At 34.5% G+C, this 23,322-nt stretch overlaps 1 protein-coding gene across 1 annotated transcript; it reads left to right on the forward strand.

Annotated features, from left to right (window-relative positions):
- Positions 1–5,296: 5,296 nt before the first annotated feature.
- LOC133644831 (protein shisa-3-like) lies at positions 5,297–17,978 on the forward strand. The gene is made up of 2 exons (XM_062039567.1): positions 5,297–5,766; positions 16,945–17,978. The coding sequence occupies exons 1-2, from the start codon at positions 5,496–5,498 to the stop codon at positions 17,463–17,465; spliced, it is 792 nt and encodes a 263-aa protein (XP_061895551.1). The 5' UTR covers positions 5,297–5,495; the 3' UTR covers positions 17,466–17,978.
- Positions 17,979–23,322: the final 5,344 nt, after the last annotated feature.

Below are 23,322 nucleotides of genomic sequence, written 5' to 3' on the forward strand. Positions count from 1 at the left end.
TGGGAGCATGGAATTGTCCAAACTGTTTTGGTATCCTGGAGCATTCAAAGTTCCTTTCACTGGAACTAAGGGGCCAAGCCCAACTCCTGAAAAACAACCCCACACCATAATTCCTCCTCCACCAAATTTCACACTCCGACCACTTGGTGCGCTGAGTTGCTGTTGTTCCCAAACTCTTCCATTTTCTTACAATAAAGCCGACAGTTGACTGTGGAATATTTAGTAGCGAGGAAATTTTACGACTTGATTTGTTGCACAGGTGGCATCCTATGACAGTTCCACGCTGGAAATCACTGAGAGCGGCCCATTCTTTCACAAATGTTTGTAGAAAAACACCCAACTGCGCCCAAGACCCAACCTCCGGGCTGATGATTTTAGGTTGTCCTGAAGAATTTGGAGGTAATCCTCCTTTTTCATTGTCCCATTTACTCTCTGTAAAGCACCAGTTTTATTGGCAGCAAAACAGGCCCAGATCATAATACTACCACCACCATTCATGACGGTAGGAATGGTGTTCCTGGGATAAAAGGCCTCGCCTTTCCTCCTCCAAACATATTGCTGGGTATTGTGGACAAATAGCTCCATTTTTGTTCCATCTGACCACAGAACTTTCCTCCAGAAGGTCTTATCTTAGTCCATGTGATGTCAGACATGGAAACTCAAGACAGCCATGACATAAAGTCCTTCACAAGTGTATGTAAACTTTTGACCACGACTGTAGTTATAAAATAGTAAGTCTAAATAAATAAAAAAAGTCTCGTCAAATTGCATATTGCAAACAGTTTTCTCAAAAATACTAGACAAAACGTGACGAGAGAGACTAGTTTCCTCTACAAGCTCAACATCTGGTAGTGTTTGTTCTGACATTTGAAAGGCTAAACAGGAACCTGAGTCTTATTCAATAAATCCCTTTTGGGTTCAACTTTATGTACATTTTTTCAAAACTTTCTTTTCACAGCCTTTCATCGCCCTGAATTGAATAAGTTAGGCGATAAACAGTCCAAAGAATGCACACGTCACAGCTGTCATATTGTCAGATGTAATGTCTAAAGCAGCTGTGCCCAAAGTGGGGCCCGGGGGCCAAATTTGGCCCGTTCAGTCCTTTGATTTGGCCTTTCCCAATGTAATACATCTTCATACTGACCTTTTAAGCTCACTTTGGGTGTCCTGATCCGATATTGATATCACAAATTGATCCAATATCAGCACAAAAAAACAAGTATCGGATTATATCGACTTGCATCTAAACTTTCTAACATTAGTTTTACCGCAAGCAATCCTGCAGATTGTTTACTCGTGCAAAGCTGGACAGTCACTTAACATCTGAATGTACTTCAGGAAGCACACAATTTTGTGTATTTTAGTCATTTAAAAAGGTAAACATGCCAGGCTAGAAGTAGCTACACAACAGCTAAGCATACCAGCTCGACCTTTGTAATAAATGAACAATATCGCAGTCTAAAACGGCACATTTTTCAATACAAACAAGAATCAAATAATTATAGTTGCATATTATTTACACATATATAGTCTGCAAGGCAGAATCGTAATAGAAAATATCAAGTAACAAACGTGTTTGCAATTTTTATTTTATTTTTTTACATTTATTGGCTAATGTTTTGGATAAATACTTATATATATATATATATATATATATATATATATATATATATATATATATATATATATATATATATATATATATATATATATATATATATATATATATATATATATATATATATATATATATATATTTCTGCTTATATTTTATATAAGCATGTATAAGCATATATATATATATATATATATTTCTGCTTAAATTTTATATAAGCATATATAAGCATATATATATATATATATATCTTTTATTTATCATATACATATATATATAAATATATATGCTAAATACATGCTTATATAAAATATAAGCAGAAATATATATATATATATATATATGGCTAAATACATGCTTATATAAAATATAAGCAGAAATATATATATACAGTAATATATATATATATATATATATATATATATATATATATATATATATATATATATATATATATATATACAGTAATATATATATATATATATATATATATATATATATATATATATATATATATATATATATATATATATATATATATATATATATATAATATTTGTATCCCGCGACCCCAAAAGGGACAAGCGGTAGAAAATGGATGGATGGATATTTGTATCTATCTTTTTTTAAAGAAAAAAGAACAACAAATTCTTGAAACTACATTTGTTTCTTCTCTGTATTTTTAGTTCCCCCCCTTACTGGTTTCTATGGCAGGATTTACTCAAAACATTAGACCGTGGGTGTCAAAGTCAAGGCCCGCGGGCCAGATCCGGCCCGCGAATGAGTTATCAATGGCCTCCGTGATGATATTTGATTAGTATTAGAACCGGCCCGCAGGCCACAGCCCCCTGCTGCTGTTTTGCACGCACCAATACTCCATCAGTGTTGGTGCTAGGGATTTTCAAAACGGGTTCCCAGGGACCCCATAAAGTCATAGAAATGCGGTCCCACAGTACATTTTTGGGGTCCCACTTTTTGGTAAGCTTGTTGAAAACAAACAATAAATATATGTATTATCCTGTTATTTGTCACATTCTATATTGCGTTTTGGAAAAAGGTTGTCATAAACGTTAATTAATTTAAAAAAATAAAATACAAAATAAAACAAATTGTTATGCATATGTACATTTATTCAGTTATAAACATTCCTTCACTTTCTTCTTTCCTTCATGAATCTAAACTTTACCACTGCCTGTATTTTTTCCTATATTTTTATTGTACTATTTTCAAAATGTGTTTGTTCTATTTTAGGCCAAAGTAAGACATAGAAAACAATCTGAAGTTGCCTTTATTTTTTTAGTTTTAATTCCATTAATTTAATAGTCGGACCCGCGTGTGCACAGATTTTCCTCCATGCGGCCCCTGAGCTAAAATGAGTTTGACACCCCTGTTCTAAGGTATCCATATTGATGAAATCTTCAACTTTAAAAACACGCTCATGATCTGAAAGCAAAACTTTCAAATTATGTTGGCTTGTTTTATAAAGTCAGGCACTCTCTGCCTCTTGAAGCGCTCCAATAAATCCTTATTTGAACCACATCTAAATGACTGCAATATCACACGCTGTAACACTTATCTAGGCTATCTCGATACATGACAAATCCTTCAAAAGAGTGTAATACGAGCCATAACATGGTCAAACTTTAATGAACCATCTGAAACTCAGAGAGTAACTTCTTACATGAAGAATGTGTGGTGTATAATGTGGTATATAAGCGCATTCCTAGCACCTTCCACACATAACACTAGTAGAAAAAACATAAAACTCAAAGGCACAAACATTAATATAACGTGTAAAGCTCCAAATATCTGGAATGAAACAAGGACTCATGTTTCAAACACTCTAGAAACACAAATTATTTCTTATAAAACATTATACGGCACCACGAACCCCAAAGGGCGGTATATATTAGAAAGAGAAATACACTATATTGCCAAAAGTATTTAGCCACCTGCCTTGACTCACATATGAACTTGAAGTGCCATCCCATTCCTAACCCATAGGGTTCGATATGATGTCGGTTCACCTTTTGCAGCTATTACAGCTTCAACTCTTCTAGGAAGGCTGTCCACAAGGTTGCGGAGTGTGTTTATAGGAATTTTCCACCATTCTTCCAAAAGCGCATTGGTGAGGTTGGTGGAGAAGGTGTGGCTTTCAGTCTCCGTTCTAATTCATCCCAAAGGGGTTCTATTGGGTTCAGGTCAGGACTCTGTGCAGGCCAGTCAAGTTCATGGTATGGTATTTAAAAAAAAATAATTTTTGTCATAAAAAAATACAATCACGTGTGCTTACGGACTGTATCCCTGCAGACTGTATTGATCTATATTGATATATAATGTAGGAACCAGAACTATTAATAACAGAAAGAAACAACCCTTTTGTGCAGATGAGTGTGAATGAGTATAAATGGGGGAGGGAGGTTTTTTGGGTTGGTGCACTAATTGTAAGTGTATCTTGTGGTTTTTATGTTGATTTAATAAAAAATAAAAAATATTTTTATTTTTTTATTTCTTGTGCGGCCGATCCACGGACCGGTAACCGGTGGTTGGGGACCACTGCTCTAATGGATTGAAATGGGTGTCAATTTGAATTGTTTATGGTGTTTGGACGTTTTTCATAATATCAACAATGTGTAACAATATGTTACCTTTAAATACCCTTAAATTAGTTGCATTTTATTTTTTTTGCACCATGACTAAGGAAGGTTGTTTGCATAGTGTCATACAAATAAATGCGGTGCATGGATTAGTCAAGTACTTTACAAGGGTCATTGATCTGATTTAACGTCATTGCCCACAATTAACATTAATTTGATAGCACAGTGCCATTTTTTGTTGGGATGTGAACATGTGATCAAATGTTGTACTTAATTAGCTTACATGTCCAACTGTTTAGTGCGGGGGTCGGCAACCCGCGGCTCTAGAGCCGCATGCGGCTCTTTAGCGCCGCCCTAGTGGCTCTCTGGAGATTTTTCAAAAATGTATGAAGAATGGAAAAAGATGAGGGGAAAAAAATCTGTTTTTTTGTTTAGTATGGTTTCTGTAGGAGGACAAACATGACACTAATTGTTATAAATCACACTGCTTATATTAAACATGCTTCACTGATTCGAGTATTTGGCGAGCGCCGTTTTGTCCTACTAATTTTGGTGGTCCTTGAACTCACCGTATAGTTTGTTTACATGTATAACTTTCTCCGACTTTCTAGGACGTGTTTTATGCCACTTTTTTTCTGTCTCATTTTGTCCACCACACTTTCAACGTTGTGCATGAATGCACAAAGGTGAGTTTTGTTGATGTTATTGACTTGTGTGGAGTGCTAATCAGACATATTTGGTCACTGCATGACTGCAAGCTAATCGATGCTAACATGCTATTTAGGCTAGCTATATGTACATATTGCATCATTATGCCTCATTTGTAGCTATATTTGAGCTCATTTAGTTTCCTTTAAGTCCTCTTAATTAAATGTATATCCCATGACACATGTAATATGGCTTTTAATTTTTTGCGGCTCCAGACAGATTTGTTTTTGTATTTTTGGTCCAATATGGCTCTTTCAACATTTTGGGTTGCCGACCCCTGGTTGTCACGCGAACGCGCGCGTAGGCTACTCGACGCTTACGTGCGCGCTCTCGCAGGCGACGTCACCAAAGCCTGTAAATATGGATGGAGGCGCGCTGTGAGACACACACACACGGCGATGGAGCACGGCGGGACCAAGTCCACGCAGAGTTAGGAGTGGGACGATGAGGAGGAGAGCGAGTGGAAGAGCCTCCGCGCGTCGCCATTGGAGGAGAAGACAAAGTTCAAACTTTTAGTAGTCAAAATGGCCTAAAGTGGATTTTAGTTCGCCGTCTTCCTTCCCTTCCCCGCCGGGATGGTTCGCCTGCTCGGCTGCTTCCTGCTCGGGTACCTGACGTGGAGCCTGCGGGTCTCCCACGCCCGTGGGGAGTACTGCCACGGCTGGCTGGACGGCGCCGGCAACTACCACGACGGCTTCCGGTGCCCGGAGGACTTTGACACGACGGACGCCACCGTGTGCTGCGGCTCGTGCTCGCTGCGCTACTGCTGCGCCGCCGCGGACGCGCGCCTGGAGCAGGAGGGCTGCACCAACGACCGCCCGCTGGAGAACAGCGACTATGCCGCACGTAGGTCCCGCCATCTCCCCTCCTTAGTCCGCCTTAATATAGTCCGTATTTCGGGGGTTGCGACACACGTCTTTACACCAACAAAAACTAACTTTGTATTTGAGGTTTTTGTTGTGTTTCTTTACGTTCACTTTCCCATGACACAAATGTGACAATTAATACCACAACTTGCAGCATTTCAGTGTTTGCATTTTATAAAGAACAATAATAAATACATTTATCAGCAATATGTTGAAACAACGGTGTTTAAAGTACGGTATTCCGGTATTAGTATAGTACCGCGATACTGATGAATCATATTCGGTACTATACCGCCTCTGAAAAGTACCGAAGAATAATGAATACAGAAGAATAAGTGATTATTACATTTTAACATTTGACATCACAAAATCTTTTTTCGTTTTTTAAAAATGTATATTATGTTTATAAACTTAGGAAATATGTCCCTGGACACATGAGGACTTAAATTATGACCAATGTATGATCCTGTAACTACTTGGTATCGGATTGATACCCAAATTTGTGGTATCGTCCAAAACTAATGAAAAGTATCAAAAAACAGAAGAATAAGTGATTATTACATTTTAACAGAAGTGTTTTTTAGCATCACAACATTTTTTTTTTTTTTTTTTTTTAATTAATATTATGTTTATAAACTCAGGAAATATGTCCCTGAGGACTTAAAATATGACCATCGTATGATCTTGTAACTACTTGGTATCAGATCGATACCTACATTTTTGGTATCATCCAAAACTAATGTAAACCATCCAATCAAAAGAAGAATAAGTGATTATTACATTTTAACAGAAATGTTTTTTAGCATCACAAAATATTTAAAAAAAAAATAAGATTATGTTTATAAACTCAGGGAAATATGTCTCTGGACACTTAAATTATGACCATGTAAGTTCCTGTAACTACTTGGTAACAAATTTGTGGTATCATCCAAAACTAATGTAAAGCATCCAAACAACAGAAGAATAAGTGATTATTACATTTTAATAGAAGTGTTTTCAAGCATCACAAAATCTTTTTTTGCTTTAAAAAAATTAATATGTTTATAAACTCAGGAAATATGTCCCTGGACACTTAAATTATGACCATTGTAAGTTCCTGTAACTACTTGGTAACAAATTTGTGGTATCATCCAAAACTAATGTAAAGCATCCAAACAACAGAAGAATAAGTGATTATTACATTTTAATAGAAGTGTTTTTAAGCATCACAAAATCTTTTTTTGCTTTAAAAAAAAATAATATTATGTTTATAAACTCAGGAAATATGTTCCTGGACACTTAAATTATGACCATTGTATGATCCTGTAACTACTTGGTAACAAATTTGTGGTATCATCCAAAACTAATGTAAAGTATCAAAACAACAGAAGAATAAGTGATTTTTAAATTTTAACAGAAGTGTTTTTTTAGCATCACAAAATCTTTTTTTTAAAATTAATATTATGTTTATAAACTCGGGAAATATGTCCCTGGACACCTAAATTATGACCATTGTAAGTTCCTGTAACTACTTGGTAACAAATTTGTGGTATCATCCAAAACTAATGTAAAGTATCAAACAACAGAAGAATAAGTGATTATTACATTTTAACAGAAGTGTTTTTTAGCATCACAACTTTTTTTTTTTTTTTTTTAAATTAATATTATGTTTATAAACTCAGGAAATATGTCCCTGAGGACTTAAAATATGACCATAGTATGATCTTGTAACTACTTGGTATAAGATCGATACCTACATTTTTGGTATCATCCAAAATTATTACATTTTAACAGAAGTGTTTTTTTTACATTTTAACAGAAGTGTTTTTTTAGCGTCACAAAATCATTTTTCCTTTTTAAAAAAAAATGTATGTAATGTTTAAAAACTCAGGAAATATGTCCCTGGACACTTAAATTATGACCAATGTATGATACTATAACGACTTGGTATCGGATCGATACCTAAATGTGTGGTATCATCCAAAACTAATGTAAAGTATCAAACAACAGAAGAATAAGTGATTATTACATTTTAACAGAAGTGTTTTTTAGCATCACAAAATCTTTTTTTGTTTTAAAATTTTTTTATATTATGTTTATAAAGTCAGGAAATATGTCCCTGGACACGTGAGGACTTTGAATATGACCAATGTATGATCCTGTAACTATTTGGTAACACATTTGTGGTATCATCCAAAACGAATGTAAAGTATCAAACAACAGAAGAAACAATGATTGTTACATTTTAACAGAAGTGTTTTTTAGCATCACAAAATCTTTTTTTTTAAAATTAATATTATGTTTATAAACTCAGGAAATATGTCCCTGAGGACTTAAAATATGACCATCGTATGATCTTGTAACTACTTGGTATCAGATCGATACCTACATTTTTGGTATCATCCAAAACTAATGTAAACCATCCAATCAAAAGAAGAATAAGTGATTATTACATTTTAACAGAAATGTTTTTTTAGTGTCACAAAATCATTTTTCCTTTTTTTAAATGTATATTATGTTTAAAAACTCAGGAAATATGTCCCTGGACACTTAAATTATGACCAATGTATGATCCTGTAACTACTTGGTATCGGATCGATACCTAAATGTGTGGTATCATCCAAAACTAATGTAAAGTATCAAACAACAGAAGAATAAGTGATTATTACATTTTAACAGAAGTGTTTTTTAGCATCACAAAATCTTTTTTTGATTTAAATTTTTTTTATATTATGTTTATAAAGTCAGGAAATATGTCCCTGGACACATGAGGACTTTGAATATGACCAATGTATGATCCTGTAACTATTTGGTAACAAATTTGTGGTATCATCCAAAACGAATGTAAAGTATCAAACAACAGAAGAAAAAATGATTGTTACATTTTAACAGAAGTGTTTTTTAGCATCACAAAATCTTTTTAAAAAAAATTAATATTATGTTTATAAACTCAGGAAATATGTCCCTGAGGACTTAAAATATGACCATCGTATGATCTTGTAACTACTTGGTATCAGATCGATACCTACATTTTTGGTATCATCCAAAACTAATGTAAGCCAAACAAAAGAAGAATAAGTGATTATTACATTTTAACAGAAGTGTTTTTTTAGCGTCACAAAATCATTTTTCCTTTTTTTAAAATTTATATTATGTTTAAAAACTCAGGAAATATGTCCCTGGACACTTAAATTATGACCAATGTATGATCCTGTAACTACTTGGTATCGGATCGATACCTAAATATGTGGTATCATCCAAAACTAATGTAAAGCATCCAAACAACAGAAGAATAAGTGATTATTACATTTTTTAGCATCAATTAATATTAATTAATTAATATTATGTTTATAAAGTCAGGAAATATGTCCCTGGACACATGAGGACTTTGAATATGACCAATGTATGATCCTGTAACGACTTGGTATCGGATTGATACCCAAATTTGTGGCATCACCAAAAACTAATGTAAAGTATCAAAACAACAGAAGAATAAGTGATTATTACATTTTACAGTACTATACTAATACCGGTATACTGTACCGGTATTAGTATAGTACCGCGATACTAATGAATCATATTCGGCACTATACCACCTCTGAAAAGTGCAGAAGAATAATGAATACAGACGAATAAGTGATTATTACATTTTGACAGAAGTGTTTTTTTCGGGTTTTTTAAATGTATATTATGTTTATAAAGTCAGGAAATATGTCCCTGGACACATGAGGACTTTGAATATAACCAATGTATGATCCTGTAACGACTTGGTATCGGATCGATACCTAAATGTGTGGTATCATCCAAAACTAATGTAAAGTATCAAACAACAGAAGAATAAGTGATTGTTACATTTTAACAGAAGTGTTTTTTAGCATCACAAAATATTTTTTTTAATTTAAAAAAAAAAATTAATATTATATTTATAAACTCAGGAAATATGTCCCTGGACACTTAAATTATGACCATTGTATGATCCTGTAACTACTTGGTATCGGATTGATACCCAAATTTGTGATATAATCCAAAACTAATGTAAAGTATCAAACAACGGAAGAATAAGTGATTATTACATTTTAACAGAAGTGTTTTTTAGCATCACAAAATCTTCTGTTTTTATTTAATTTAATTAATATTATGTTTATAAACTCAGGAAATATGTCCTTGGACACTTAAATTATGACCATTGTATGATCCTGTAACTACTTGGTATCGCATCAAAACCTAAATTCGACAAAATAATAGCATGATAAACGACACAATATGTTACTGCATATGTCAGCAGCTAAATTAGGAGCCTTTGTTTGTTTACTTACTACTAAAATACAAGTTGTCTTGTATGCTCACTATTTTATTTAATGTTAAACTTGCAATAAGAAACATATGTTTAATGTACCCTAAGATTTTTTGTTAAAATAAAACCAAAAATGTAATTTTTTGTGGTCCCCTTTATTTAGAAAAAAGTATCAAAATACATTTTGGTACCGGTACCAAAATATTGGTATCAGGACAACACTACTTTAAACACACATGTGTTATTACCTCTATTTAATCACAATAACACCCAATATTTGAATATGCCGCACATAGGTCCCACTATCTTTCCTCCTTAGTTCGCCTTAATATAGTCCTTATTTCGGAGGTTGCGACACACGTTTTTACACGATGCATGGAACAAAAACTAACTTTATATTTGAGGTTTTTGTTGTGTTTCTTATTGACGTATTACTTTCACTTTCCCATGACACAAATGTGACAATTAATACCACAACTTGCAGCATTTCAGTGTTTGCATTTGATCTCCAACCTTATAAAGAACAATAATAAATACATTTATCAGCAATGTGTTGACACAACGGTGTTTAATGTACGGTACACCGGTATTAGTATAGTACCGCGATACTAATGAATCATATTCGGTACTATACCGCCTCTGAAAAGTACCAAGAATAAGTGATTATTACATTTTAACAGAAGTGTTTTTGACATCACAAAATCTTTTTTCGTTTTTAAGACATTTATATTATGTTGATAAAGTCAGGAAATATGTTCCTGGACACTTAAATTATGACCAATGTATGATCCTGTAACGACTTGGTATCGGATCGATACCTAAATGTGTGGTATCATCCAAAACTAATGTAACGTATCAAACAACAGAAGAATAAGTGATTATTACATTTTAACAGAAGTGTAGATAGAACATGTTAAAAGAGAAAGTAAGCATATATTAACAGTAAATGAACAAGTAGATTAATAATTCATTTTCTACCACTTGTCCTTAATAATGTTGACAAAATAATAGGTAGATAAATGACACAATATGTTACTGCATATGTCAGCAGACTAAATTAGGAGCCTTTGTTTGTTTACTTACTACTAAAAGACAAGTTGTCTTGTATGTTCACTATTTTATTCAAGGACAAACTTGCAATAAGAAACATATGTTTATGTCTTTTAAATCCCGTGTGCACAATTAAATATCTTACTTGCTCAGACATTAACGTTAAGATTGGGGTATGTCGTTTCTTAATGGGTAAAGACGTTAATGTCTCTTGTTTTCATGTTAGTTTTTAAGTTCTGTGAGTGCAGTTATCAATTGCAGTTTTTTCATCACTTTTAATTAAAACGGTAATACTAACCGTGTTCACCCATACCGTAATATATCCCCTTTAGGTGATGACAATCAACACAGCCAAGAACCCCAAATCCAATGCAAAAGTCCCATCAGAATTTCAGCCTTTTAATGCTACAAAGGTGCTCAATTAGGCCCCGTTCACTTTAGTGCTAACAGTGGTCCACTTGAGAGGTTTATCCCTTTCAGATTCCCTCAAAAGGGATCAGTCAGTCGGCCGGCCGCGGGCGTGTCGAACTGACCTCACACCAATTTCCTTCTTTTTTTTTTTTTTTTTTAATTCCCTAAAAAAATAAATAACTTTTAAGTGATTTCCTCCCGAGGAGTGCGCACGCTCGGGTGGAGTGTAACCTGAACCGTCGGTGTTTCCTGCTAGAACGTGTACCTGTGCAGGGATAAGAGATTGCACACAGAATTGGGAACAGATGAAATAGTATTTGCCAGCGTGGAGAGAAATGCCTGAAAAGTTGAAAGACTGATGCAAAATTTGCCACACAGGAACACAAAAGTCATAAGTTGACATCCACTTGTAAAGAACATAATGTCATGGCTGTCTTGAGTTTCCAATCATTTCTACAACTCTTATTTTTTTGTGATAGAGTGATTGGAGCACATACTTGTTGGTCACAAAAAACATCCATGAAGTTTGGTTCTTTTATGAATTTATTATGGGTCTACTGAAAATGTGAGCAAATCTGCTGGGTCAAAAGTATACATTATTAATATTAATATTTGCTTACATGTTTGGCCACAATAACCAGCAATATGTTTGGAGGAGAAAGAGTGAGGCGTTTACTCCCAGGAACACCATTCCTACTGTCAAGCATGGTGGTGGTAGTATTATGCTCTGGGCCTGTTTTGCTGCCAATGGAACTGGTGCTTCACAGAGAGTAAATGGGACAATGAAAAAGGAGGATTACCTCCAAATTCTTCAGGACAAAAAAACATTCATGAAGTTTGGTTCTTTTATGAATTTATTATGGGTCTACTGAAAATGTGAGCTGGGTCAAAAGTATACATACAGCAATGTTAATATTTGCTTACATGTCCCTTGGCATGTTTCACTGCAATAAGGCGCTTTTGGTAGCCATCCACAAGTTTCTGCTTGAAGTTTTGACCACTCCTCTTGACAAAATTGGTGCAGTTCAGCTAAATGTGTTGGTTTTCTGACATGGACTTGTTTCTTCAGCACACGTTTAAAGTCAGGACTTTGGGAAGGCCATTCTAAAACCTTAATTCTAGCCTGATTTAGCCATTCCTTTACCACTTTTGACGTGTGTTTGGGGTCATTGTCCTGTTGGAACACCCAAATGCGCCCAAGACCCAACCTCCGGGCTGATGATTTTAGGTTTTCCTGAAGAATTTGGAGGTAATCCTCCTTTTTCATCTCTGTAAAGCACCAGTTCCATTGGCAGCAAAACAGGCCCAGAGCATAATACTACCACCACCATGCTTGACGGCAAGCATGGTGTTCCTGGGATTAAAGGCCTCACCTTTTCTCCTCCAAACATATTGCTGGGTATTGTGGCCAAACAGCTCCATTTTTGTTTCATCTGACATCACATGGACAAAGATAAGACCTTCTGGAGGAAAGTTCTGTGGCCAGATGGAACAAAAATTGAGCTCTTTCAGTAGACCCATAATAAATTAATAGAATAACCAAAATTCACGAATGAACCTCCGGGCTGATGATTTTAGGTTGTCCTGAAGAATTTGGAGGTAATCCTCCTTTTTCATTGTCCCATTTACTCTCTGTAAAGCACCAGTTCCATTGGCATCACAACAGGCCCAAAAATGGAGCTGTTTGGCCACAATACCCGGCAATATGTTTGGAGGAGAAAAGGTGAGGCCTTTAATCCCAAGAACACCATTACTACCGTCAAGCATGGTGGTGGTAGTATTATGCTTTGATTGATTGATTGAGACTTTTATTAGTAGATTGCACAGTTCAGTACATATTCCGTACAATTGACCACTAAATGGTAACACCCCAATAAGTTTTTCAACTTGTTTAAGTCGGGGTCCACGTTAATCAATTCATGGTAAATGGTAATTCATGCTCTGGGCCTGTTTTGCTGCCAATGGAACTGGTGCTTTACAGAGAGTAAATGGGACAATGAAAAAGGAGGATTACCTCCAAATTCTTCAGGACAAGCTAAAATCATCAGAGTTGTGGAAATGATTGGAAACTCAAGACAGCCATGACATTATGTCCTTCACAAGTGGATGTAAACTTTTGACCACGACTGTATTTAATGACGTCTGAGGATGTTTCCAGATTTTTCCTTTTACAAGATCTGCGATTTATTTTGCGTTCAAACAGTTGAAGCTGGCATTTACACGCGCCGATGATGCTTGTTTTGACCATGTACACTGAAGTGACCTATATCCACGTTTACAGTCCCAACAAGCACGACATTGCCTTTAAAATACCATACCATAAAATGTCACTTTCTGTTTACTTCCATCAAGAAACATACCACAAATGTATTTAATTACTGTATTTCACACGTGTCCAACTCAAATCTGGCCCGCCATATTATCCTATGTGGCCCGGGAAAGCCTGGAAATAATATGCGTTAATAAAATGCTTACTCTTTTCTTACTAAATATATTTGTTCTTTACCTTTTGACATTAAAGATCATGTACTGCATGCAATTGCATATCTTTTAAAGTTCAATATTATCAACATATTCTATTATCATGTATTCCAAAACATTTTTTTGTTAAAATAAAGATAAATATCTGCTTGACTTATGATTTTAAAACAAATTATCAATCAAATTGTAGACTGTAAAATTGACAGATTTTACGGTTAAATTGCACCGACTGAGTTTTGTTTTGTTTTTTACCGTAAAATCTACTTTGGTACTGTTTTTTCCAAATATGGTAATACACTAAAACATAAAAAAAAACAATAACACCATTAAAACAAGATTTTACTGAAATAAAAACAAACTGGCAGCTCTGTTGCTTGAATTTTACCACTAAAAACAGTTTATTGTTTCTCCATTCCATTCCATTTATTACATTTTTTATATACTGTAAAAAACCCTGTGACTGAGCTGCCAATTTTTTAAGTAAAATAAAAAAAAAATTTTAAGCTTATGTAAAAAAAAAAAAAATAGTTAATGTATTATATATATACATGTATATTCATATATTACTCATTGTTAAAAGCGGCCCTCTGAGGGCAACCGTAACTGCGAAGTGGCCCTTAATGAAAAAGAGTTTGACACCCCTGCGGTGTTTAAATCAAGAAAATATTTTCCAGTATTTAAGCCACACCTAAATTTAAGAAGAAATAAATATTTTTTACATGTACCTGTAGGAAAGATTCTGTATATGTTTATTTACATACCTTTCATTGTTTCCAAACGGTGTCTGTAACACGGCAGTAAAAGGGCCGATCAAACAAAACAGAAGCCGTCGTCATGGACCCGCAAGCTGCGGAAGCTAGCTCTCCAATCAGCTAAACAGACTCAAGAAGTCCACGTTGACGGTTTGGTGAAATTACGGAGTAATTTGTGAAACTGAAATAATACAAAAAGAATGGCATTGTAAGTTAATAATACTAACACAGACACTCGTAAACTTGTTAGCATATTAGCTAATGCTAACAACACTAGCTTCACGTACAAATATGCATGAAAACACTCCTACGGACATCACACATAAGTAAGAATTGTTTTAGTTGTATTGTAAAACTTAAAAATGTTGCTTAGAGTGATGAATGAAGAATCCATGAGTAGAAACGCGATGGATGATTTACTTCCGGTTCAAGGCATTCAACAGGAAGTACTTTTTCAACCTTCAGCACCTGCATTGAGCGAACTCGTCCAAAAGACGGCACCATAGCATAAACAACAACACACCTTTTCAGTGTCTCTGTCGGTGTCTAATGAAAACTGGTCGATGAATACAAAACATTATGGGAGTTAGCGAAGAAAAATCCATAAACTAGCCGCAAAATCCTGTGAAAAAAAACGACACAACGGTACAAAGAGTTGTAATATTTCGATAATAATTCAATACTAAATATTGCAGGCTAAACTTGGAACATTCTGAAATTTAAATCGTAGTTTTAGTTGGATCATTTCAGACAAAAAACTGAATATAAAGTCAAAATATTACGATGAAAACCACATGACATGGACAAAGATGTGGAGGAAAGTTCTGTGGTCAGATGGAACAAAAATTAAACTGTTTGGCCACAATACCCAGCTGTATGTTTGGAGGAGAAAAAGTGAGGCCTTTAATCCCAGGAACACCATTCCTACCGTCAAGCATGGTGGTGGTAGTATTGTGCTCTGGGCCTGTTTTGCTGCCAATGGAACTGGTGCTTTACCGAGATGAAAAAGGAGGATTACCTCCAAATTCTTCAGGACAACCTAAAATCATCAGGTTGTTGTCTTGGGCGCAGTTGGGTGTTCCAACACAAAACAATGACCCCAAGCACACGTCAAAAGTGGTAAAGGAATGGCTAAATCAGGCTAGAATTAAGGTTTTAGAATGGCCTTCCCAAAGTCCTGACTTAAACGTGTGGACAATGCTGAAGAAACAAGTCCATGTCAGAAAACCAACACATTTAGCTGAACTGCACCAATTTTTGTCAAGAGGAGTGCTCAAAAATTCAACCAAAAGCTTGTGGATGGCTACCAAAAGCGCCTTATTGCAGGTAAACTTGCCAAGGGACATGTAAGCAAATATTAACATTGCTGTATGTATACTTTTGACCCAGCAGATTTGCTCACATTTTCAGTAGACCCATAATAAATTCATAAAAGAACCAAACTTCATGAATGTTTTTTTTTGTCCTGAAGAATTTGGAGGTAATCCTCCTTTTTCCATTGTCCGAATTTACTCTCTGTAAAGCACCAGCTCCATTGGCAGCAAAACAGGCCCAGAGCATAATACTACCACCACCATGCTTGTCGGTAGGGATAGTGTTCCTGGGATTAAAGGCCTCTCTTTTTCTCCTCCAAACATATTGCTGGGTATTGTGGCCAAACAGCTCCATTTTTGTTCCATCTGACCACAGAACTTTCCTTCCTGATCTTTGTCCATGTCATGTCGTTTTCCTCGTAATATTTTCACTTTATATTCAGTTTTTTGTCTGACATGATCCGACTAAATCTACGATTTAAATTTCAGAATATTCCAAGTTTAGCCTGCAATATTTAGCATTGAATTATCGTAATATTACAACTCTTTGTACCGTTGTGTCGTTTTCACACCACTACCACCACCATGCTTGACGGTAGAGTTGGTGTTCCTGGGATTAAAGACTTCACCTTTTCCCCTCCAAACATATTGCCATAATAAATTCATAAAAGAACAACCTTCATGAATGTTTTTTGTGTCCAATCACTCTATCATAAAAAAATAAGAGTTGTAGAAATGATTGGAAACTCAAGACAGCCATGACATTATGTTCTTTACACGTGTGTGTAAACTTTTGACCACGACTGTATATTATTTGAGGGGTATGAGGAAACAATGTCCTCCGAGGCGTGAAGTCTGACGAGTGTCTCCCCCTCCAGAGCCCGTGTACATGCCCTTCCTGGTGGTGGGCAGCATCTTCGTGGCCTTCGTGGTGGTGGGCTCCCTGGTGGCCGTCTACTGCTGCACCTGCCTGCGCCCCAAGCAGCCCGCCCAGCCGCCCATCCGCTTCTCGCTGCGCAGCTGCCAGGGCGAGACCATCCCCATGATCCTCACCGCCGCCGCGCAGCCGGGCCTCCGCGCCCCTTCGAGGCAGTCCAGCACGGCCACCACCAGCTCCAGCTCGGCGGGGGGCGGCAGCTCCATGAGGAGGTTCTCCGTCGGCGGGCAGCAGCACGGTTGCTTGGTGTCGCCGACCGCCGTCTCGCCGGCGTCCACTCCCACGCAGAACCATCAGACTTTAGCTTCGCCGCCGCCGCCGCCTTACAGGTCGCCTCTAGTCCCCCCGTCTGGCCACGCTCCCTCGCAGCCCGCCTTCCTGCTGCCCCAGCAGTACTTCTTCCCCCTGCAGCCGGACCCTTTCGCTTCCACTAAAGGATTCGCCGACTTCGGGCAAAGTTGACAGTGTTGGGACACTTCAGTACGGGAAGTACAGCCACACCACTTTCACTCCAGAAGCAGGGAATTGTACTCGTCGACCATCCCGAGATGTTTTTTCCTGTGTCAGTGGACCAAAGCGGAGGCGCCGTCCTCTCAGCGGACTTGACAGCAGGAATGTGGCGCGGTGATCGCTCATTGTCAGTGCTCAACGGGCCTGGCGGTGGAGGCTTAGGTTGCATCAACAGGTAGCGACTGGCTCTCTGGTGCCTCGCCGACTGTGAAAGTAACGTCTTCCTCGCCGCAGCAAACTCCACCGTCAGCATTTGTCACATTCCGCTTGTCCCTTTGTATCGTCTTCTGCTTTTTCTTGCAAAATACACCTTTTTTTTTTTCCAAACAGCGTGAGTCTTTCTGTCTGGAAAGACTTCAGAGAGATGAGAAAATATCACCGTACCTTCTGTCCACTGTAAGAACACCACAAGAATATTGTCACAAGAGTCCAAAAAACTAAGCAAATTATTTCATGCAAATTAAAACTATTTTGTAGCATTTTTTTTTTTTTTTTTAGCGTTATGAGAAAAAAAATATTTTTTTGCAAAGTTTAAAAAAAAAATCCAAAACATTTTGTAGCATTTTTTTTCATTTTTTTTTAGCATTATGAGAAAAAAAATTATTTTGTTTTTTTTACAAAGTTTTTGCAAGAAAAAAAACTAAGCAAATCATGCCCGTGTGCAGCTGAGATAGCGACCTCAAAAGGGACAAGCGGTAGAAAATCGATGGATGGATAAGCAAATCATTTCATGCAAATTAAAACATTATTTTGTAGCATTTTTTTTTTTTTTTTTTAGCATCATGAGAAAAAAAAGAAGCATTTTTTTGCAAAGTTTTAAAAAAAATCCAAAACATTATTTTGTAGCATTTTTTTTAGCATTATGAGAAAATAGTTTTTGTTTTTTTACAAAGTTTTTGCAAGAAAAAAAACTAAGCAAATCATGCCTGTGTGCAGCTGAGATAGCGACCTCGAAAGGGACAAGCGGTAGAAAATGGATGGATGGATAAGCAAATCATTTCATGCAAATTAAAACATTATTTTGTAGCATTTTTTTTTTTTTTTTAGCATCATGAGAAAAAAAAGAAGCATTTTTTTGCAAAGTTTTTAAAAAAATCCAAAACATTATTTTGTAGCATTTTTTATTTTTTTTTAGCATTATGAGAAAAAAAATTGTTTAGTTTTTTTACAAAGTTTTTGCAAGAAAAAAAAAAAAGCAAATCATGCCCGTGTGCAGCTGAGATAGCGACCTCGAAAGGGACAAGCGGTAGGAAATGGATGGATGGATAAGCAAATCATTTCATGCAAATTAAAACATTATTTTGTAGCATTTTTTTTTTTTTTTTAGCGTTATGAGAAAAAAAATATTTTTTTGCAAAGTTTAAAAACCTATCCAAAACATTATTTTGTAGCATTTTTTATTTTTTTTAGCATTATGAGAAAAAAAATTGTTTTGTTTTTTTACAAAGTTTTTGCAAGAAAAAAAACTAAGCAAATCATGCCCGTGTGCAGCTGAGATAGCGACCTCGAAAGGGACAAGCGGTAGGAAATGGATGGATGGATAAGCAAATCATTTCATGCAAATTAAAACATTATTTTGTAGCATTTTTTTTTTTTTTTTTTAGCATCATGAGAAAAAAAAGAAGCATTTTTTTGCAGTTTTTAAAAAAATCCAAAACATTTTGTAGCATTTTTTTTCATTTTTTTTAGCATTATGAGAAAAAAAATGGTTTTGTTTTTTTACAAAGTTTTTGCAAGAAAAAAAACTAAGCAAATCATGCCCGTGTGCAGCTGAGATAGCGACCTCGAAAGGGACAAGCGGTAGGAAATGGATGGATGGATGGATGGATGGATAAGCAAATCATTTCATGCAAATTAAAACATTATTTTGTAGCATTTTTTTTTTTTTTTTTTAGCATCATGAGAAAAAAAAGAAGCATTTTTTTGCAAAGTTTAAAAAAAAATCCCAAACATTATTTTGTAGCATTTTTTTCATTTTTTTTTAGCATTATGAGAAAAAAAATTGTTTTGTTTTTTTTACAAAGTTTTTGCAAGAAAAAAAACTAAGCAAATCATGCCCGTGTGCAGCTGAGATAGCGACCTCGAAAGGGACAAGCGGTAAGAAATGGATGGATGGATGGATAAGCAAATAATTTCATGCAAATTAAAACATTTTTTTGTAGCATTTTTTTTTTTTTTTTTTTAGCATCATGAGAAAAAAAAAAAGCATTTTTTTGCAAAGTTTAAAAAGAAATCCAAAACATTATTTTGTAGCATTTTTTTCATTTTTTTTTTAGCATTATGAGAAAAAAAATTGTTTTGTTTTTTTACAAAGTTTTTGCAAGAAAAAAAACTAAGCAAATCATGTCCGTGTGCAGCTGAGATAGCGACCTCGAAAGGGAAAAGCGGTAGGAAATGGATGGATGGATAAGCAAATCATTTCATGCAAATTAAAACATTATTTTGTAGCATTTTTTTTTTTTTTTTTAGCATTATGAGAAAAAAAATTGTTTTGTTTTTTTTACAAAGTTTTTGCAAGAAAAAAAACTAAGCAAATCATGCCCGTGTGCAGCTGAGATAGCGACCTCGAAAGGGACAAGCGGTAGGAAATGGATGGATGGATGGATAAGCAAATCATTTCATGCAAATTAAAACATTATTTTGTAGCATTTTTTTTTTTTTTTTTTAGCATCATGAGAAAAAAAAGAAGCATTTTTTTGCAAAGTTTAAAAAGAAATCCAAAACATTATTTTGTAGCATTTTTTATTTTTTTTAGCATTATGAGAAAAAAAATGGATTTGTTTTTTTACAAAGTTTTTGCAAGAAAAAAAACTAAGCAAATCATGCCCGTGTGCAGCTGAGATAGCGACCTCGAAAGGGACAAGCGGTAGGAAATGGATGGATGGATGGATAAGCAAATAATTTCATGCAAATTAAAACATTTTTTTGTAGCATTTTTTTTTTTTTTTTTTAGCATCATGAGAAAAAAAAGAAGCATTTTTTTGCAAAGTTTAAAAAAAAATCCAAAACATTATTTTGTAGCATTTTTTTCATTTTTTTTAAGCATTATGAGAAAAAAAATTGTTTTGTTTTTTTTTACAAAGTTTTTGCAAGAAAAAAAACTAAGCAAATCATGCCCGTGTGCAGCTGAGATAGCGACCTCGAAAGGGACAAGCGGTAGGAAATGGATGGATGGATGGATATGCAAATAATTTCATGCAAATTAAAACATTTTTTTGTAGCATTTTTTTTTTTTTTTTTAGCATCATGAGAAAAAAAAGAAGCATTTTTTTGCAAAGTTTAAAAAGAAATCCAAAACATTATTTTCATTTTTTTTTAGCATTATGAGAAAAAAAATTGTTTTGTTTTTTTTACAAAGTTTTTGCAAGAAAAAAAACTAGGGATGTCCGATAATGGCTTTTTGCCGATATCCGATATTGTCCAACTCTTTAATTACCGATACCGATATCAACCGATACCGATACTGATATATACAGTTGTGGAATTAACACATTATTATGCCTAATTTGGACAACCAGGTATGGTGAAGATAAGGTCCTTTTTTTTTAAATTAATAAAATAAGATAAATAAATTAAAAACATTTTCTTGAATAAAAAAGAAAGTAAAACAATATAAAATCAGTTACATAGAAACTAGTAATTAATGAAAATTAGTAAAATTAACTGTTAAAGGTTAATACTATTAGTGGACCAGCAGCACGCACAATCATGTGTGCTTACGGACTGTATCCCTTGCAGACTGTATTGATATATATAGATATATAATGTAGGAACCAGAATATTAATAACAGAAGGAAACAACAATTTTGTGTGAATGAGTGTAAATGGGGGAGGGAGGTTTTTTGGGTTGGTGCACTAATTGTAAGTGTATCTTGTGTTTTTTATGTTGATTTAATAAAAAAAAAAACGATACTGATAATAAAAAAAACGATACCGATAATTTCCGATATTACATTTTAAAGCATTTATCGGCCGATAATATCGGCCGGCCGATATGATCGGACATCTCTAAAAAAAACTAAGCAAATCATGCCAGTGTGCAGCTGAGATAGCGACCTCGAAAGGGACAAGCGGTAGAAAATGGATGGATGGATAAGCAAATCAATTCATGCAAATGAAAACATTATTTTGTAGCATTTTTTTTTTTTTTATCATGAGAAAAAAAAGAAGCATTTTTACGCAAAGTTTTTGAAAAAATCCAAAACATTATTTTGTAGCATTTTTTTTTTTTTTTTAGCATTATGAGAAAAAAAAATATATATATATATTTTCTTTACAAAGTTTTTGCAAGAAAAAAAACTAAGCAAATCATGCCCGTGTGCAGCTGAGATAGCGACCTCGAAAGGGACAAGCGGTAGAAAATGGATGGATGGATAAGCAAATAATTTCATGCAAATTAAAACATTATTTTGTAGCATTTTTTTTTTTTTTTTTTAGCATCATGAGAAAAAAAAGAAGCCTTTTTTCGCAAAGTTTTTAAAAAATCCAAAACATTATTTTGTAGCATTTTTTTTTTTTTTTTAACATTATGAGAAAAAAAAAATATATATATATATATATATATTTTTTTTTTTACAAAGTTTTTGCAAGAAAAAAAACTAAGCAAAGCATGCCCGTGTGCAGCTGAGATAGCGACCTCAAAAGGGACAAGCGGTAGAAAATGGATGGATGGATAAGCAAATCATTTCATGCAAATTAAAATATTATTTTGTAGCATTTTTTTTTTTTTTTTAGCATCATGAGAAAAAAAAGAAGCATTTTTTCGCAAAGTTTTTGAAAAAATCCAAAACCTTATTTTGTAGCATTTTTTTTTTTTTTTTAGCATTATGAGAAAACATTTTTTTTTTTTTTTTACAAAGTTTTTGCAAGAAAAAAAATCCTAATTTAAAAAAATAAAAGTCGGACCAGAACCAAAGTGTACAAGAATAAAACAGCATTAAGTCAGAGAAAGCCAACTGTCAACGAGAGTGCACACAAAATTCCCTTTGGCGTGTTCAAAAACGTTAACAACCATGTTGCTACAAAAATAAAACAATATTAATTTGAAGCATTATTTTTTTTTTTTAGCATTATGAGGGAAACATTTTTTTTTTTTTGCAAACACAAAAAAACCAAGCAAATCATGCCCGTGTGCAGCTGAGATAGCGACCCCGAAAGGGACAAGCGGTAGAAAATGGACGATGGATGGATGAGCAAATCATTTCATGCAAATTAAAACATTATTTTGTAGCATTTTTTTTTTTTTTTAGCATTATGAGAAAAAAAATTCATTTTTTTTGCAAAGTTTTTGAAAAAAATCCAAAACATTATTTTGTAGCAATTTTTTTTTTAGCATTATGAGAAAAACAATTTTTCTTTTTTTTTTTTTTTACAAAGTTTTTGCAAAAAAAACCAACCTATTTTGAGAAAAATAAAAGTCAGACCAGAACTAGTGTACAAGAATAAAACAGCATTAAGTCAGAGAAAACCGTAAAAAAATCGTACAGTGGAACCACACAACAGCAATGGCAGGCTGAACTGTCAACGAGAGTGCACACAAAAGTAAAAAACAACCATGTTGCAACAAGAATAAAACAATATTTTGAAGCAGTTTTTTTTTTTTTAGCATTATGAGGGGAAAAAATGCATTTTTGTGCTTAGTTTTTGCAAATCCAAAAAACTAAGCAAATCATGCCCGTGTGCAGCTGAGATAGCGACCCTGAAAGGGACAAGCGGTAGAAAATAGATGGATGGATAAGCAAATAATTTCATGCAAATTAAAACATTATTTTGTAGCATTTTTTTTTTTAGCATTATGAGAAAAAAAATG

This window comes from Entelurus aequoreus, linkage group LG28 (assembly GCF_033978785.1).
Source record: "Entelurus aequoreus isolate RoL-2023_Sb linkage group LG28, RoL_Eaeq_v1.1, whole genome shotgun sequence".
Taxonomy (NCBI): Eukaryota; Metazoa; Chordata; class Actinopteri; order Syngnathiformes; family Syngnathidae; genus Entelurus; species Entelurus aequoreus.

Excerpts from the sequence above, each read along its gene's own strand:
- LOC133644831 (XM_062039567.1), top strand. The coding sequence starts at position 5,496 with ATGGTTCGCCTGCTCGGCTGCTTCCTGCTCGGGTACCTGACGTGGAGC. Across the intron at positions 5,767-16,944 it reads GAACAGCGACTATGCCGCAC|AGCCCGTGTACATGCCCTTC; the intron begins GTAGGTCCCGCC and ends CTCCCCCTCCAG.